Source organism: Falco biarmicus, chromosome 7 (genome assembly GCF_023638135.1).
Source record: "Falco biarmicus isolate bFalBia1 chromosome 7, bFalBia1.pri, whole genome shotgun sequence".
In the NCBI taxonomy this organism is placed as follows: Eukaryota; Metazoa; Chordata; class Aves; order Falconiformes; family Falconidae; genus Falco; species Falco biarmicus.
Window position 1 is genome coordinate 9,880,546 of NC_079294.1, and position 19,132 is coordinate 9,899,677.

The 19,132-nt window shown below is 44.5% G+C and overlaps 1 protein-coding gene across 6 annotated transcripts in view; it reads right to left on the bottom strand.

Moving 5' to 3' along the window:
• Window positions 1–396: 396 nt before the first annotated feature.
• Window positions 397–19,132, bottom strand: part of LIN52 (lin-52 DREAM MuvB core complex component) — a 62,195-nt gene continuing 43,459 nt past the window's right edge. For 3 of the 6 annotated variants that reach the window (XM_056347920.1, XM_056347925.1, XM_056347923.1), the window contains one exon: window positions 15,777–18,770. In XM_056347920.1, coding sequence (XP_056203895.1) covers window positions 18,715–18,770 — 56 coding nt within the window. In that variant the 3' untranslated portion in view covers window positions 15,777–18,714. Of the gene's footprint in view, window positions 7,060–15,776; window positions 18,771–19,132 lie in introns of those variants that run through there. The other 3 variants (XM_056347921.1, XM_056347922.1, XR_008823317.1) reach the window with 3 other exon arrangements.

The following is a 19,132-nucleotide window of genomic DNA, read 5'->3' on the forward strand; positions in this document are numbered from 1 at the left end:
CGATTATGCTTAATTAGGCGAGGAGTTGATTAATTTGAGGTAATTGACAGCTAATTACAGGCCTGAGGGCTCATTAACTTGACGTCCTGTCTGAGGGAATCGGCTGGAGGGGGTCAGGTGATGTGCAGCCCCCCTCGGGCACCCGCTCGCTGCCCGCTCACCTGGGCGGTGGGGACAAGTGGGGCTGCGCGATGGGACCGCGGGGCCGTGGCCGCAGGCGCTTGGGGAGCACGGACAGCCCAGAGGGTGGGAGGGATGCTGTGGGGCTGTGGGGTCCCCACGGTGATAAAGCAGGCTCCGGGTGGAGAGGGGTTTGGGGGTGGATGTTGGGGTGGGGGCTCACGGAGCAGATGGCCAAGCATGCAGGTAGGAGGGGAGTTGGATGTGGGTGGCACAAGGGGGACATGGGTGGCACAAGGGGGACGTGGGTGGCACGAGGGCTCCCAAGGCTGCAGCTCGCCACTGGCTCAGCCAGCAGTCCCCACCGTGCCCGCAGCCCCGGCAGGGGTCTGCGGTGCCACGGGTCTGTCACCCCAGCAGGAGCCCGCCGTGGCTGCCGGCAGGCTGCAGGTGCCCCCGCTCGCTGTGCCATTGCAAGGCACCCTTAGTCCCTTCGTATTTACAATAGAGAATACAACTCCTGGTTGAAAACAGGGAATTATTTTTTTCAGTAAGATTTTTCTCAGTTGTTTGTTACAGATGATGAGACAGCCAGAGAGATGTTCACCTAACATTCTGTACGATCTCCCTCACTGCAGACCGCGGGCATGTCCTCTGGATTTACAGATTTCCCCTTTTCCCTCCCTTCTGGAGCAGGCGGGATCCCTGCACAGAGAGGCTGAATGACCTCAGCAAGGCCATGCTGAAAATCGAAGAGCCGAGCCCTAAACCCAGGGCCCTGACCATAAAACCAGCATCGCCATATTCCTCAAGCACGAGGCAGGTTACCCAAACGTGGCTGCCACCTGCCAGAGGTCTGGCCTTGAAGCCACTCTTCTCCTGGGGGACAGGCAGCCCCAGCGGAGGGCTGGCAGGTCTGGGACGTTCCTAGCAATGCTGAGGAGAGGAGAAAAGGAGGTGGAGGTCTTTTTAAACTGTATATCTTGCTGCTGTCTAATTGTGTCAGGCAGGATGTGAAGGTCACAAAGCGGTGGCCAAGTTTTGTGGTGGTTTCTTGTTGCTGTGGAAGTGCTCACCATCCTTAGGCTTCATCTTCTCTTTTGGAAGTCTTGCCCCAGGATGTAACAACTGATTGTTAAGCTTGGTTCAGGATTTGGTGGTAAGCCAGTACAGAAAGGGGCAGAGAGGCTGAATTAAAAGTAAGCCACGGCCATGAGCAGGCTGACTGCAGGAGACTGTAACAGCTGGACTGTCCCAGCAGCCACAGGCGTCATACCAAGGTACTTTGCACTGCTACTGGCAGTGAAGGCTTGGACAACCCAAGTGGAAGGAATGGCACCTCCTGGCAAAATGGCAGGCTGCTCTTCCTGGGTGCCCATATGGAAGCCCTGTGAAGAATCCTCCAAATCATCATAAACCACTGTCTGACCTGACCACTGGGGCTCTTCAGGCAAAGGAAGCTGCATCGTAACTGCAGCCTTCTTGGATACTTCCCTTCGCCCGTTGGCATCATCCCTCTGCCTTGCTTTGGCCTTACTTCTGCCTGTGGCTCCTCTGACAGCACTGTGCCCTCCTCATGTTCTTGGTGCCATCAGAAGGGATGAAAATTAGTTAGAGGTGTCTGATCTGCCTATTGCTGACAGTGGATTTTAGGAACCCGGCTAAACAACTTGCTTCAATATCCTGCTATTACATTCCACAGCTAACTTATCCACTGCCCTTTATCCCTTTGAAATGTACTGGTGTTTCATTTTCTACGCTCTCTTGTTTAAATTTCATGGAGTTGGGTAAAGCTGACTGCTCTCTATGGCAATCATTATTTAATACCCTTCTCCCATTTGTTGTTCCTTCTTTCTACCCTAAAGACACCCAGGCTTGGTGATGATTCACGGTATGGAGGCCAAATGGACCCATGTGACGAATAAATTTTGCTCACCTGCTCAGAACCTCTCCCGTGTCTGTCTCTTTCCGGAGAAGGTGCCCATAATTTCAGTTGTATTTGAGAGGAGAACACCCCGACAACTTTTATTATGGCATTTATCACTTAGAACCCAGGAGAGGAGTTATTTGGAGGAGCCCAGACAGGTAGTTTCCTCTTTCTCTCTAGATCCATTGTTGAAATTGGCTAAACCTTGGCCATTTCTCATCTTGACTATTGCAAGGCTGTTGCCTTCTAGCATAAATACAAAGACTATACATTGGTGCGATGATATTAAGCATTAGGTATAGCACCGGGCTACCTAGTAGTGAATTTCTTCCTCTTTTCTGTGTTGACACAGATTCCCTCAATAGTGCATGAGAGTCTTATGAACCGGGATACATTTAACCATATACATTTTCTGTGAGATTGCTTAAAGTTATCACCAGTTTACAGATGGAGCACTAGGACCCAGGTAGATTAAGTGGTTGCCCATCTTTAAAGGGATGTCTGAGTTAGACCCAGACAGGAAAAGTACATTCTCTGTGTTTTAACTCACTGAACCTTTACAGCTCTCTCTTGCTTTAGAGAGCCTCTCCCACCAAGCACCACACTGTGATGCTGAGTGCCTTTCTGAAGGAGGAATGTTTCACGGGGACTGTGATCCTTCCAAGGCCTAAGCTTTAGGAAAACTTCCTTTTTGATATTTAATATTTGCCTAAATTCCCAAGTCATTACTAGAAGCCAGAAGCCCCACTCCACCAAGTCTATAAGGACTTCCCCACTCCTTCTGTCTGTAAGGAAATTGCTGACTCCGGGCTTTGGGGGTCAGTTCTAACAGCCGGGAATTTTACACAGCTGTAAAGCTCTGGGTAGGCAGCAACAGGTAGGATCCTTGAGGGAGGGGTAAGTAGCCTTGCTAGGACTGTTTTATCAGATCTATGAAACGGGATTCTGTAGGATCATTCATTTGAGAGGCGGTTTTTCAGAGCGATCCACCCCACAGCAGTATATTATGACTTCAACTGATGTCACTTCAGCCGGGAAGACTGTTTATTGGTGTATGTTCATGGATAGTTACGGGTATTTGAATACGGGTCTCTTGGACATCCAGAATTTAATTAGATATAGGCCATCTCCTTTCTGTACTAAGTCTGTGAGTGCTGGAGATAAAATTTTGGGAAAGACACCAGTTCTCAAAGAGAAGTATAAAATACCAGTAGCCTGTTTTACAGCAGTAGGAGTGCAAGTATTCCCCCCACAAACCACACGCAGGCTTTCTAAATAAGTTAACAGAATGGAAACTATTGCCGAGATCAAAGACAGGCTAACCTGTCTGAATTTAATTTGTTTTTTATGTCCGATTTTTTGGCTTTGGAATCCTCTGGCTCTTGGGAATTCAAAGAGGAGGGGAAGGTCTCAGCAAACCATTTGTCCATGGGAGGCAACTCTACCATTTTTGAAAAAGCAACCTGGACTTCCAGCAGGTGGGAGTGTTTTATTAAGTCTCCAGATTTCAAGGAAGAGGGTAAGCTATTCCTACTTCAGAGCATTACCAAAGTAGTTGCAAGGATGCAGCGGCCGATGCCCATGCTGGTGTAAGACGCTGCACCAGCCATCACGTGAAGCAGTCATTGGTGTTGCCTGGATGAGAACTGTGCTCCGGTGTAGTCTGGTGACACGGCTTGCTCTTTTGGGATGCCCTTTCCATTGCCTTCCTTTTTGGACATAGCTCAGGCCATTTCAGGAGGAAGAGCGTTTGATCTGAAATACTAATTTTTTCTTGAATCTTCATCTGTTCTCTTCCAATTTGGCAGAGAGGAGCTGTTGTTCAACACCAACATCCCTGGCCCAGCCACAGACCCCTACCTTATAACTGCATGTGCGGCAGAAGCTACGTCTGAACCCCTTCACAGCACTGCCTGCAACCAGTGACTTTTTAAAAAGCCACCCGCTGATTCGCCAGTGTCTTCATTTCACCTGGGTACCTTTGTGGAGCGGGATAATACAACGGGCCAAGAGGACTGCTCTGAGCCCAAACAGTATGGATACCCCATATCTGAGGGAGGGTTTCTTAGGTCTGAGTTTTCTGAAAGACTCCCAGCTCTTCTTCATACCCAGGATGATTTTTTTCTGTAACATATAGAGGGAGTGGCCACCAAAAATAAGCTCTTTCTATTAAGTCTGGCTCCAGAAGTAATTTTTTTCCAGATTCACAGGGTCTGCCACAAATATTCTTAGCCCGCGGTTAGACCAACCAGGTCAACTTCCCAGTTCTGAAGTTCAAAGAAGGTTATTTTTCAGGCGCTGCCCGCATAAGCAACACAGCTCCCAACCACCAGCAAACCAGCCCGTATTTTAAGCTTAAATGAGACCTCAGGATCAAAATCCTACACTTTCAACCCAAATGCAGTACATGATGCACAAATTACTGATGCACGTGCTTAACTTAACGTGCCTGAGAAGCCAGTTAGCAGAAGAGTGTACACAGGTGTGCGGATTTTTTATAGAATTTTGAACATAGTTGGACTTGAAGAGCTTTTCAGTAACTATTCTCTATCAGTACCTGGGTTTTGGGAGAGAAGCTGCCTGATCGACTGCCTTGCTCAGGACTAAGAGGGTTATTGTAATTATCTTGTTTGCAAGAAAAATAAGAATATTTATCTCATTTTAGGTTAGCAGAAGAAATAGCAATTGTAAAATTTATCATTAGCCTAAGTGTATTTTTATTTTGCTGATGAATAAATGTTGAATGACTGACCTTTGTGTTAGTATTTTTCCCATTATTTATGTAGGAATTTGAGATGAAATTTTCCACAAAATGCTGGAATTTTTCAAGACATTTGACCCAAATAAGAACAAACCACCTTATTCTTATGTGTCCTGCCTTTTCACATTTTGAGATAAAAGGAGACCCGAAAGCCATCAGGTTCCATGCTGTAGAAAATAAAGAATATTTCTGAACACTTAGCTTACGTGAGACTGTTCATGTTCACATGCAGTGGTGCTGACCTGTTGCAAACTTGTTTAAATTAAACTGAAGGGTCCAAAGGGGGACCTCATACCTCATTTGACTGAAGGTGCTGCAAGACAGCAAGAACCACAAGAACCAAAGAGATGGAAACCTTTCTTTTTAGACCAGCAAGCCACCAGCAGGACTAGTCTCCTCAAGTCCCTGAGAGCAGCCGGTTACCTCGGAAAGAGTAATTTCTCCTTCATAGGATCCACCTCTCTGTACCTCCAAGGCAGGACTGTCAGTCCAGAGTGAAGAAGGCGCTTCGGTAAATGTGGGACTGGCATGGAGGTATCAAACCATCTGCCATCCATCAGCAGAAGTCAGGCACAAGCAGCGAAAGGTTTGCCTCAGCACCGTCTTTCAACTAACGCACCAACAGGACCTCCTGCAGATCTGGGGAAAGGAGTACGGGGACAGCTGGTTCGGAGCATCTATCCACACCTTCCCCCACATCAAGGTATTTTGAAATTGTGTCGGTGCTAGACATTAAAAGACATCAGATACCCCTTCAAAGTACAGATTCTGTTTACTTTGGTATAACTCCAAGCTGGGATTTATAACCAATTTAGCAGGACGGATTCTCAGAATATATAGAGGTTGATTATTTTGGCATGACTGATCTCCAAGCCAATGCCGAGATTAAATTAATGTAGTGATCTGATAAGATAGTGTTCTTTTTGTTAGCTTCCCCAATAATACTTATAGTTTGCATATGTATATAAATTGTATGTAGCTTATTTGGATGCTATTTTTATTTCATTTCAGTTTAAGACTTTCATGAACACTATAATAAAATACATGTACAAATACTCTCCTGATACTTCTTCAGTAGGCAATAACAATTGCCCAGAATGGATATTACCAGGCAAAAAGCCTGACTGGATTCACTTAAGAAGTTAATGATTTCCACACATTTGTTTCACTGACAGCACATTTGGCTCATGGAATACACAGCACTCCGCCTGTACGTTGAAGTTTTCATGATGGGGACTTAGGACAAAGAGACATCTACCCACCCGCTACAAAGAAAATTACAAACATTACTTTTTTTTACCATGGATAATAATTTTGTTAAGTTACAAAAACTAGGATGCTGCCTATAGATTAAAGAAAAGGAATTATGCCATTGATCATAAACAAAAGAGGGTGGCAAATTTGGAGTTATCAGGAATATCTATTGCAAGTAACATAATAGAATTAAAATTGGGGGGGGAAATTCACTAACCACCTAGGTACAAGAAAACAAGTATCAGCACTAGGGATTTATAAAGAACAAATCATGCTGGAGAGACCTGATTGCTTTTTTTAATAGAATTATGAAATTAGTGGATGACGGGAACATGGCGGATTTGATACATTTGGATTTTAGTAAAGATTTGATACATAAATCCTACTCAAAATTAATTCAAATTGGCTTGGCTATGCCACCACATGGAATGAAAAATTGGCTGGAGACCCACAAATAAAGGATAATGATGCATAAAAAGGTACTGTGTTGGAGGGAGAGGTCTCCCTCCATCCCAGGGATCAGCAGTCAGTTCTGCCCTATTTAACACCTCCTGACACGACACCTTCAGCCTGGCAATCAGGAAATTTTGTTGAGAAAGGGAGTGAAATATAGAAAGGTATCTGGGATAGACCAGGTGAAAATAAAAAGGGATGTCAGGAAAAATTCAAGTATTATCCAAACCACAGTATCCCGTCATGGGGAGGTCCCTAGAAAAGATCCTCCACCAGGGGAGAGTGACTGCAGCAGAAACCAAGATGGGAATTTGCAGTGAAGGACAGCAGAAAGCCAGCTGGAGCGTTTCGGTAACAGAGCAGCAATTCATCCCAGTATGGAAGGACCAGAAGGCTTTTGCGGTATCTGTCCCAGGCAGGTTTTGGTGGTGCAGCTGGCAGGGGACCTCCCGGAGTCTCTCCTATCGCGTGCTGGAGACAAAACTGCAGCAGGAGATTTTTCTTCCCAGAAACAACCAGTGCAGACACTCACAGTGAAGGCAGCCTGATTTGGGAGAAGGGCTTTAAATAGATCCTCATTAATTTTATTTTTTTTAAATGTAAATCCAGGAAAGAAAATGGCAGTAAAGCAAATTAAATGCATTAATAGCAGGCATAAATCCCCATTTTCCTAATGTTTTCCCCTTCTCTATCGCTCAGTCCATTTGCAATTTCAGCTATTCCCCACCTCATCCTCCCGCCCACCCACAGGTGTATGTGGGTGTCCCAGGGACTTTGGAACCTGTAGGCCAGTTCCAGGCAGCTTTGCAGAGGGCAGGTAATACAGTCCTGTACATTTTGTTCCGTTAATTGGCTGACAAAAGAAAGAAATCCAATTAGTGCCCTCACTGTTAAGCACCTCACTGCCTCCGTTAGGCATCAGAGAATCCACACATGATGCAATCTTGAGAGACACATCCGCAAGGAAAATCATGCTTCCCTGGCTGGTCCCACTGCTCAGGAAACTTCGGCTTTGCTCTGACCTCCTTCTTGCTGAAAACCACTACTTATTCCTATTCGCTCCCCTTTTGTTTTGGTTTTTTTTTCAGTATTTTTCTTCTCAAACTGCATTTGTAACAGCCTGCGTTCCTTGCTCTCTTGCATTCTCCCCAGCCTCCTGCCCGTGCCTTGCCATCCTCCCAGCTGTGCTTTCTTACCTCCCTTGGTCTCCTCTCCTCTGGTTTTAAGCCCCTATTTTTGAATTCTTCTCATGTCCCTGCATTTTTCTTCCTGACTTCCATATCACTCCATTTTCACAGTCCTGTCCCACCAAAATAGCTTGCTAATCATATTTTGACACTTGCTAGTGAAACTCCTGCGAACCTTACCCAGATGAGTTACACTAATGGGGTACCCTAACATTTATTGTAGCAAGTGCCTCCCTCTCCAAACTATTGAAGCGAAGGAGGGGAGTGATCTCTCTTTTGCTAGAGCAAATAGTTGCAAGCTCCCTAGAGAGAGCTGCAGCAATCATTTTAATAATGTTCTCTTTAAGGCAGGATCAGAGCCATGGAGCATCAGAGCCAGAGGAAAGCTTTCAACATGGCAGAACCAGGAAAATTACACTTTTCCTGCCCTCGTCTGCCTGTCGGCAAACGTTTGGACTGAGCAAGTGTAGAATTACACGAAATCTGGAAAGCAGCGCTTAACACCCTCTCTGGATGAGTGTGAAAGGCTTGGGAAGGTCAGAATAAGTGTTTTACATCAGTGAGGATGTTATAATTATTATTAGGATCTCTGTAATGGCCATAGCTCTCCTAAATGCACGTGTACACCGTGCACGCTGTGGCAGTTAATAGCACTGAGAGAAACCTTCATTTTTAGTGTTCTGTTTTAAATTCTCAATCTTTAACACAGCATTAAAGTGACTTTTAAAAAAATTTAATTCTCTGAATAGTTCTTACAGGTCCTTAAAAAAAGATTAAAATGCCTGGTATTGCACTGTAATTTATTATTATTTAAATTACTAATGCCTGTCAGTTGCTTAGGCGTTTTGTGGGGGGGGTTTTGTTTTTTTTTTTAAAGCCACATCTATTTAATGAAACAAGGCAGATGGCAAGCAGTGGAAGGGCCACTGGACTGTGGCTAAGAAGTTACAGGGTTTGAGCTGTGTTTACTGGATAACCTCTTAACAAGTGTCTTTCCATTGTGGTGTCTCCTTTCCTCCTGCTACTCTCTTACTGCTTCATCTGCTCATAAGCTCTTGAGGACAGAGACTTTCACCTAATTATGTGTTTCCATGATTCACAGCACAATAAGGTTGTGATACTTGCTGAGGTCACTGTGACTTAAATGACTACTGTAATGCAATGGATAACTCAAATTGCTAAAGAGAGACCCTCCAAACACCACTCCAGCCCACAGGCCGGGTACCACACGATTATTTAGCACAGGAATGCTGAAGGCCTTAGTGGAGGACACGAGGGGCCATGCACCACCTTCCCCAGGTGCATATTTTTCACCTGTCTTCACAATATTCTCCAGTGCCGCTAATCCGTATGAAGGATGCTCTTCACAACGTCCTCTTCACAAGGACACAAAACTGACACTTTTTTTATACTCAGTCGATCCATATCTGCATTTGGAAGCCAGAAATTTGGCATGATATTATTAATACAGCAAGATGACCGGCCAGCAAAATAGAGGCATAACAAGCTAGGATCCTAATACTTCCTTGGGCAAAGAAACCAAGATAAAGCAGGAAAACCAGCCGTGTGTCCTCTTGGAGACTTTTCTCCTGGTGTCTGCCGGTGAGGTCCAGTCTCTGGAGGGAGGCTTGATATGGGAAGCGTCAGCAACCCTCACTCAGGGAGATCACTCAGCTCCCGAGCTTCCAGGAAAATGGAAGTGGAAGGTATGGAAGTAAAAATGGAGGTGGGTATGATGGTCTGTAGCTTTCTGCCATTGATGCAGGACTCCTCCAGACTGAAGCATCTGGAAGGCAAGGCAAGCGGCCACTCGCTGTAACAGGCAGTGACCGTAGTTTTCCCTCTTCAGAAGCTGGTGTTACGGAACACTTGCAAGCAGTGGTGGTGTGGGTTTCACCAAGCATCCACCAGAGAGCCTCAGGCCAGGTGGAGTCACCGCATTTGGATGTTTCTCTCTCTGCCTCTTTCTATTCGTGAGGCAGCATAAAAGCTGCCAGCTCACTGGGGCAAGGCAGGAGCAATAAAGCTTTTTGCCTTTTCTCTCTGGGTTTTAGTAAGAGGATTACACATCTCCTCCTTCTAGAATAAACCTCTTTGCAAGGAAGATACTTCTCAAGCCCTCTTTGGAGATCAGTCCCTGCATCAAGACTCCTAAGATTCAAGCCATATCACAGCCGCCAGTAGGAAATGAACCCCCGTTAAAAGGGAAAGGCTTTTACAGCTCTGCAGGACTGCGGGGCTAGGACACGGTATACCATGGTATACGTGCTGCCACGGCGAAAGGGTCCTTGCTGGGTTCATGGCTGTCGCGGACAGAAAATTAAGGAGGCGCAAGCACAGAGCAGAGTTCAAGCTCCATCCAAGATGACAGGAGACTTGCTGGAGCCTTGGAGAGACGCAGCTAACCCTCCTGCTGAAACAGCTTCACCAGCAGGGACACGTAACCCAAGAAAGAAAAGAGGAAATCTCCTGTAACTTTAACACTTGACCAAAGATGTTTGAAAACAGTACCCAAGCATGCATGAGTGCACGCAATGAGCACGCTGTTAAAACAGAGAAAGCAAATCGACAGCTTTAAGACATAATCATATGTTTTACTACATCTAGCCCAAAGACACGGATTAATTAAGGACCCTTAGAAGGACCATAACATCCAAATCAGACTTAATCACCAATACATTCCCATAACTTTGGAAACATCAACCAGCAATTACTTCTGCAAGTTACTATGTCTGTTTACAAAAACACTTATGCATTAGAATGGAAGTCTGTGTGACAAACAAATAAAACAGCTCACTGCCACTGACCCTCCTCAGCACCCACTGCGCTTCCCTGCTGCTGAGGCTATCTGGCCACTGTGACACTACAGACCTGCTCTGGCTCTTTCTTGTTTTCCATCTCTCCCATCACTCTCTTTACCCTCCCTGTAGCAGGCATGAAAGTGCATTATTTTTTTAATTAATTTTTGTTTGTTTGTTTGTTTCTTTAGTGTTTTCTATGGCTCCTTTGGTCATCATCTTCACCTGCCTTAACCAATGTGAATCATTTCAATTTTGCCTAGCTGCCCTCCTGGAGCAAAAGAAACACCCTAGTATGTATGCACATCTTGCTCCTCACCTCAGACCACAAGCGTCCCACCATCAGCGTAGAGAGGGATAGTCTGATTTACCTCCACATCACCTCCCGTCTTTCTAGCTCTCCCCCTCCTGGCTCCACCAGGACCTGTGACAATCACAACAAGCCACAGGAGCTACACCTCTGGATGGCACCCAGAGCCATGGTGACTCCTCAGGTCTCTCCCTACTGCCCACTCCCCACCTCTGCTGGACACAAGTCCATGCTTTGCATTCTGCGTGGAAGGGCACTGGGGAGAAGGGCTGCCGGAGCTTGACCCACCGCTGCTGCAGCGTGCTGCCCTTTCCCTCGCCTTGCTGACCATTTTCATGGTTCTTCTGCACTTTTGGATGGCTGATGGATGCGTCACATGTAAACCCCCTGCCCCTTGTACGCATGGCGTTTGCCTGGCTTGCTCAGCAAGGTGGTTGGGTTTTGGAAGCACCAGGTGCAGCTGCTGGGACTGCTGGTTGGAGAAACATTTGCCTCCTGAGCCCGTTAATTAGCACAGTAACGGTAACTGTGCTCCATTAGCCAACCCATGTGGTCAAGTCCCCTCCCCGTCCACCAACCTTGCCCTTAATGAGAGCTGGAAGGGGGACACTCACAAAACACTGCCTCAGAATAATATTCGGCTTTGTCCGCGCCGGTAACGAGAGCTGACAGGATCACTACGTCCATTTCTCTTCTAATTAGCACACTTCCAGCTCAGCCTGAGCCAGCAGCCAGAGAAAAGCGATCGGACAACCGTACCGAATCACAAACACAAAGAGGCCCATTCCCTGTAATTAGGTGAGACAATCCCTCAGTCTTTTCTCGGCTGGAGCTTGCCGGTAAGACTCTCGCTGTTTTGGTAAGTCCCAGCAACACAAGTTACACGTCTCCCCAGGACACTAATAAGCCCCTAATTGTCTTCCGCTTCACACGGCTCATACCATAGGTCTGACTTGGGGGAATTCTTCTAACGAGCGGCAGCCAGCGCTCCCCGCGCTGCAGACGGACGGGGAGCCGCCTCCCGGGCACCGGCCGGAGAAGGGGGACCGGGAGAAACAGCCAGAAAAGCAGCCCAGGCGCTGGGGCCCAGCGCTGCGGCACGGGGCTGGCGGTGGGGCGGCAGCCACCCGGGGCTGGGGACACGGACCTCGTCCACCCTCTCTCCATCACCGCCGCCCACCTCCTGCATGGTGGAAAGCAGGAGTCCAGCTCTCTGCCCGCCTTCTCTGCCCTCGCCTCCGGTGGGACACGGGTTCCTGTGCTTCCCTGCAGAAACGCACCACCCAGACCCAGCATGTGATGGCCAAGATGTGCCCTAAGTCTCTGCTGAGGTTCACCGGGGGCTGCCCTTGGAGAAACGCACCTGGCATGGGCTTTGCTCCAGCGAGGCCGTGGCAATCCTCTGGCTCTGAGTTCAGGCTAGGAAGGAGCACGGGTATAAAGGAGACCCTGGAAGAGGATACGTGCTAGGTCTCACCAGACAGCTTTCCAAAGATACCCACAAAACGACTGAAAACATGAGAACTTCCAGAAGTTGTGGGGTGGGCAGGAGACCCCAGCTCAAATCCCTGAGCAGAACAAGGCAGACAGACACACACTCCCTCCAACTTTCAACCCGACACTTGAGAAACCACCATCAACCAAATTATTTTTTCAGCAAAACATTTCCCCTAATTTTTGACGACAAGCTGATTCTGAGCAAAACATCCCAGCTGATCCCATTAAGGATGCTGAGGGCCTGCAGACCCCTTTGCCGCCGTGCAGCTAATTACACGCTGACCCCTCCTGCAACGGGCCTCGCCAGAAGGGACCGGTCCCCTGCTATCACACGTGCTCTTTGGCTTCGGTGTGCTAAGCAGGGGCAGAGACCAAAGACAGGGTGACAAACTGATCCATGCACAGTACTAGAGAGAGACAGGCACCGGCCATGCCCTGAAAGGCAACTTAGGATGATCGATATATTTATATATAAAAATAAGCCAATTAAAACTAGCTATCACCAATAAGCTATTTTAATAGAGGGGGAGGAAAACAAAATGAAGGCCACAGAACCCAGCACCTGAGCATCCGTGCCCGCTCGGGTCACTTTGCTGGTCTCGTCCCCCATCCTCACGCAGCTGAGGAGCCCCTTCCCACCTTTCCGTACATCACCTGCTGCCGTCCGGGCTGTTGTAGTAAGTGAAAGATGCCAAATGGCAAATGCCTGGTGCTTCAGAATTAGCTTTCAAATTCTGTGATTACGAGGAAAGTTGTATTTTGGGGAGGGGAATCCTCCCTGGCATCCAAATGCCTGCAAGCTCAAAATTTAATTACCCTATATAATTACACCTACTCATCAGCTATTGGCCACAGAGCCGGCCTTTCAAGTGATACAGAACCAAGTCAAGTACTTTGTCCCCCCAGAGATCTGGTCAATAAATAAGGTGCAAGGTCATTCTTATTACCCATTTTTTCTACTAGCAATTAAGTAAGGGCTTTCAAGCTCAGCCCTCTTCCTCTTTTCTGTTCCTTACTGAGGTGTCTATAACAGAGACAGGCAGGGAGCGTTCTGGCTTCACTGGTCACTGATCTGTATTATAGGAATCAGCAGGCAGGCCAGAGGTCAGCCACACAAACCCAACAAGAAAACGCCTGTTCTGTACATGCATCAGCTGCCTGGAGTCAGTCGTCCTGCTCAAAGGGACATGACAGAAAAGGTCAAGTCTAAAAATCGGTAGTTTCAGTGAATGATAAAGTCAAAATGTGAAGAGACCCTGTTCATGCTGAAAATCTAGCACAATCTAAATAAAAATGGCATTATTGCACATATTCAGTGTGGATTACACTCTATAGAATAAACTGGATCAGCCCATACTTCACTTAAGCTTTTAAATATCTTTATGTGGACTTCAAATCATTAGTCACAATTGACTTCAGGATTTTGCATTTCACATCCTCCTGAAAGAAACCCAAAGCACTGATGTAAGGATTGGCTCGCAGAGGTAATGCATCTCTAGAACAGCTTCAGTTCCAAGAATCACAGTATTACATCAAACCAAAAGGATCCAGCTCTTTTTTCCTTTCCCTTTTTTTTTTTTTTTTTTTTTATTTTCTTGCCTTTTTAAATATCAAGGTTCAACTCTTCTCAGGGCAATGCATATTTGGCATCACACATACAACAGGTTTGGAAGTATTTGGTATGCTAGCTGATGTATATGCTGGGATGTGCACATAGGAACCATGGGGTCTAGTATTTCTGTGGTGGGAAGTTTTTACTATAGTGATTACAGAAATGTGTTCACAACGTTTGCATTTGTTGTTCTAATCACATTTGTTCAGTTCAGAGTGTTGGTTCACGGGAAGTTTCTGTCCAACTGTGATCATGCTGGGCTGAAAATACAGAGGACCTTCTGGAAAATTGTCTTGCAATGAATTATCACTAAAGACTGATTATTTACTGACTTTTAAAAAAGTGTCACTACAGAATGGCATATGAAAATGGAGGTGCAACACTAAGAAGCGAGGATTCTTTTCACGTTACATGAAGTTTGCATGCCGTGTTCAGATAGTTCACTCAAAGACATGACGCATTTCCCCATCACGAGTACCCCTGGTGGCTGGAGTTCTTGCTTAGGAGGAACTCAGCCATGAGGATGCCTGAAACGCCTCTATCAAGACTGGACCTCTGGCGTTTTGAACGACTGCTGGCTCTAGCAGAGTGTATGTATCACTGTGTGGATTTTCTGCAACAGTAATTTGCAAGTTGTCTTTTTCTTTTGATTGCATTATGTCTAAAAATCTGTATCAGCTTATAAGTATTACAGAAATGTTTATGAAGTGTTACTGAACTTGTGGCAGAATAACAGTCCAGGATTTCAGGCCATATGACAAAGATTTAATTTACCTTTTTTACATGCTGCATAGGTTGATGATGGAACTATCTGGTATCACTTCCTCAACATGAAGTGGTTGGCATAATTGTTGTCATGATTTGGAAAAAGTGTTGTTTGCCTAAAACAAATTACTGTGCTTGAAGATGGAGTGGAAGAGATCAGCTGCATGCCCAGGCTGCAAATATAAGTGACGATCCTATTCTTAGAGATATTCAAACCATGATTGAGCCCATGATGATGAGGGACGAAACAGCAGAGGAAAAAATACAAGCTGTAATTAGGACTTAGACACTTCTACAGTATGCTCACACGCTGCAGTTTTGGTTATGCCATCTCAGGCTGTAACAGAAGACAGCTGAACATTGTGAATGTAAGGAAGGTGAAACATAACCATGATACCGAAAACATAGCAGGAGCTGAAAAATCGTGAGTAGTGCACAGACAGCAAAGAAAAAAAGCCCAAACAACTGTTTCTGACAATAAAAGAAATTAAAGGTTCAAAATGGCATTATCAGGTAAGCAGGTTTAAAACAAACAATTACACCCACCCACCCCCACCTTTTTTTTTTTTAATCCTTTGTATAACTGAATTATAGAACTCACTGTCCAGGGGCATTTGAGAGGCCAGAAGTACAGACTAAGACTAAGTACAGACTAAATTAGGACTAAGACAAATTTATGGAGGGTAGGATCTACTGTGGACCAGATTCAACTAAAACAGATTGCTGGATGCTGTGTAAGTTACCCTAAAGCAAAATCAGTCCGTGTAAGCCTTTTGTTTATATCCTTACCTATCCTTCTACAACTGTTTGTAATCAAAGCGAAGATTACAGATAAGATGGGCTTGCAATTTTGACTTGTAATAGCACCTTCCATTTTTATGTAACATCAAAATCACTAAAATAAACCAGAATAAGGTTCAAACATTACCTCCAAGTTGGATTAGTCAGTTTTCACTGATCTGCTACTTCTAGGTGATTTGTTGTGGGGAAATGTGAACAATAGTTGTGAACTGTGGGTTATAGGATTGTTCTGAAATTGTTAATTTCATTAATGGCAAAACACCGAGTTAAATGGAGGATCACATTCTTCAATTGCCAGTGCAACTAGAGTTTTATTTTTATAATGATTAACATGACAAACAAGAATTTCTTCTTAGCTGGATTAAATAGAAAAGCATTTGATACTCCAAGACTGAAGAGCAAATAGGCTTTAACAACTGAATACATTTAACACTGGCATTTAAAAGGAACTAAATACATACTGGGTTTCTTTCCAAGAACCTCACAGTACCATTTAACATACCAACACAGGAAAACACTTTATAAAGCAATACATTAGCTTGATTAATATTACCAAATCAAGTTTTGGTTTTTTTTTGTTTGAAAATACAGAAGGTTATCAGCAACAAAAAGTCACCTAGAATTTCCTGTATAGATAATATACTGCAAAGATGTCAAGAAGGACATCACTAAAGGAAAAAAACAGGGTTCAATGGGGTATGAAAGCCCTTAGTATCATTTGGATATTGCCAAATATTTATTTACTGATGAGAATGGAGCATCCACAGGCCAAACACCCTGAGGTGGTGGCGTGCAGAAGCGTGAAGAGCGTTACCTAAGTGGCTAAGCAAAAGCTTTTGCATCTCAGAGGACTACTTTGGAAACCCAGATGAATTTGCAAGCTTTCCATTTGTTTATTATCAAACCAGAAAAGAGTAACAGATATGACTACAATTCTCTGGCTAACACACAAAAATACATATAAATATTACCAATAAAAAATGCGTCACTGACTAATCTCTACAGATGACAAATACAAAGCCAATAAATATCACAATTCTATAACACGTGTTACTGGCTGCCCTATAGAATAAAAGTAATAGGCATGTGGTAAAAGGGGTTTTTTGTTTGTTTTTAAAATATATATGTTACTAAAAACTACCTAAAATTTGAAATCCCTTACTGAAAATGTCAGAAAATATACATATACTTCCATGCCAGGCTTTTGCATCTTCTCCTATATTCCTTCTCCTTTCAGATCCTAATTCCTTAATGTGTTGGACCAACAAACCTCTATAAAATGCACAAACTCATATCGGTGACACAGATGAAGTATACCATTACTTATATATGTATATACATATTATATACATAGGATACAAACTTAAAATTGCATTCAAAATGTGTAATTCAATACCTAAAGCTACATCAACGTCAGTTTGCACCAGCAAGTTTTTTCCTCTGTCTCTGAATTACCACTTTCAGCTTCTCTTCACATTCATCTGTCTTAACCCTCATGTTCTCAAGGGATAGAGTTCCTGTTAAGCTCAGCCCTGCATAAACTGTGAAGCACAGAAATAAATCCATTAACTTTAAAATGAGACTCCTGACATTCCTAAATATTCAGTATTTGTGCAGGGTCTTTCCAGGATGCGGAATTTAACTCCTTAAACTTAGTTAACAGGAGCTGTCCATAACAAGCCTAGTTCTGACCGGTAATAACCAAGACCACAGATTGCAAACCAAAAGGTCACCAGCATTTCAGTAAAAAATTAGAGACGTACGTTTGATTAAAAAAATCTCCTCCTCTTTATTGCACACGCACCTTAAAAGAGTCTCCTCTCTGCAAAGACAGAAAAATGCAATGCTCTAAGGACAGCCTGTTACACATAGTATTTCCAAGCCATTTCTCCTCCCAGATGTGATGGCACGCTGGTAAACGACAAGTTTTGAAAAGCCTGCATGCTAAAAATAACATTCCTAAACAGAGAAAAAACCCTGCTCTTCACCCAATGTTTCGATACTATGTTGTGCTCTAAAAGGAACGTATTTACTTATGCTTAAAATGTTGTTTTCTAGGAAAAGGAAAGAGGATGAAATGAAAAATAATTAATCTCTTAAATAAAACAAGCAGTCTAAACATGCTCCTTACCTCTTCTCTGGGGTGAAGATACAGAAGTACATTAACAGAAGGAAAAGCCATTAAACCGTAAGATGAATAAAGCCCAAAACTGTGCTGAAAGATACCAGGTCACAGAAAATTCTATCTTAAAAATTCTGGGTTTGTTGGTGTTTTGTAATTAAAAACATGACACAATGTTATTTTCAGAAATGTTAAGATTCTGTATAAGCAGACCGTCCTTGCAATGGGGCTAACAATCCTCTTGCCCCTTCTTGTAGCACCAACTGAAAATATTACTGCCTTTCAACTCTGTAACCTTCCTGTTTCTAGCTCTGTAAGAAGCTGAGAACTGCAGTGGACTGACAAAGCTCCTTCTTTGTGTACCAGCCAAAGTTTCTGCAGGGACATTTTCCTTCCTGACACAGTAACATCTCTTTATTCCTTACGGTCTGTCAGTCTCTATTTCACTAGAGAACCATTTAGCGGTGAGATGAAGCTCCTGGTACATCAAAGGTCTGGAGGTCCTCCTTGGAGTACCAGACACGCTTCTCTGAAGGCAGCGAGGAACTGGGCTTTAATGCTCAGACCACACTCAGCTTCTACACTAGAAGCACATGCTCCTGCTGAACCACAGTTACTGGTCAATCCACAGCCCAAACGATGCTCAAATCTTTTAGCACAGGAGCTGCAAGTAGAAAACTTGCATCTAAAGCAAAAGACACACAAAACGTGCTTCATGATGCACACTGGCCAGTGTCAGATCTGCTGTGTGCTTCACACAGGTGCTGCCACTGAGAGCCATCGAATTAAGGACACTATGGCTGTTCGCTTTGAACAGCTGATTGAAACAGGTAATTCTGTCACAGCGTGTCAGGGCCAAGTCTCCCTGTTGGACACCTTTGGTCAGATGAAATCTGAATTCCAACGCAGCCCACTGCGGTCCTTGTGACCTGTGTATGCAACGTCTCCCCCGTAGAGGGGTGAGCTGTGGAAACACAAAGAGGTCTTTGCTTCTGAAGGTCTAGAGCAAGAGCTTTGTACTTCTTAGCAGTTCTGGGGTTCATCTGGATCCGTGGTATGGAAAATGATCTAGTTGGGGTATTTTTGTCCAAACTCCAGATGTAGCAGCTATTTTTTGGGTTTCTCTAGGATGTTCAGGAATTTCCCTCGAGTCATCTCTCTAGCTGAAATCACAAGGGAGAAAAAAGAAATTAGTATTTTTTAAAAAGCCAAGAAATGCAAACAGTTGTATAATTTACGGATTTTAACCAGGGGATAAAAAATTAGTTTAGATTTGTGCTTATACCAATAGTGAGTAAGAATTAATTTATTTATTTGGTTTTTAAGGCAAAAAATAAATAAAACTGCATTCCATCTTGAATTCCTGACATCCCAGAAATGCAGGCAGGGCCTGGAATCCTCTAAACTCAGCAACAGTTCCCATAGGCTGACTCATTCCATACAATCTATGCTTTCTATTCCTACTGTGTTACGCTCTCAGAGCATCTCTTTTTCTCTGTACTATCCATCTCTGAATCATGTAATC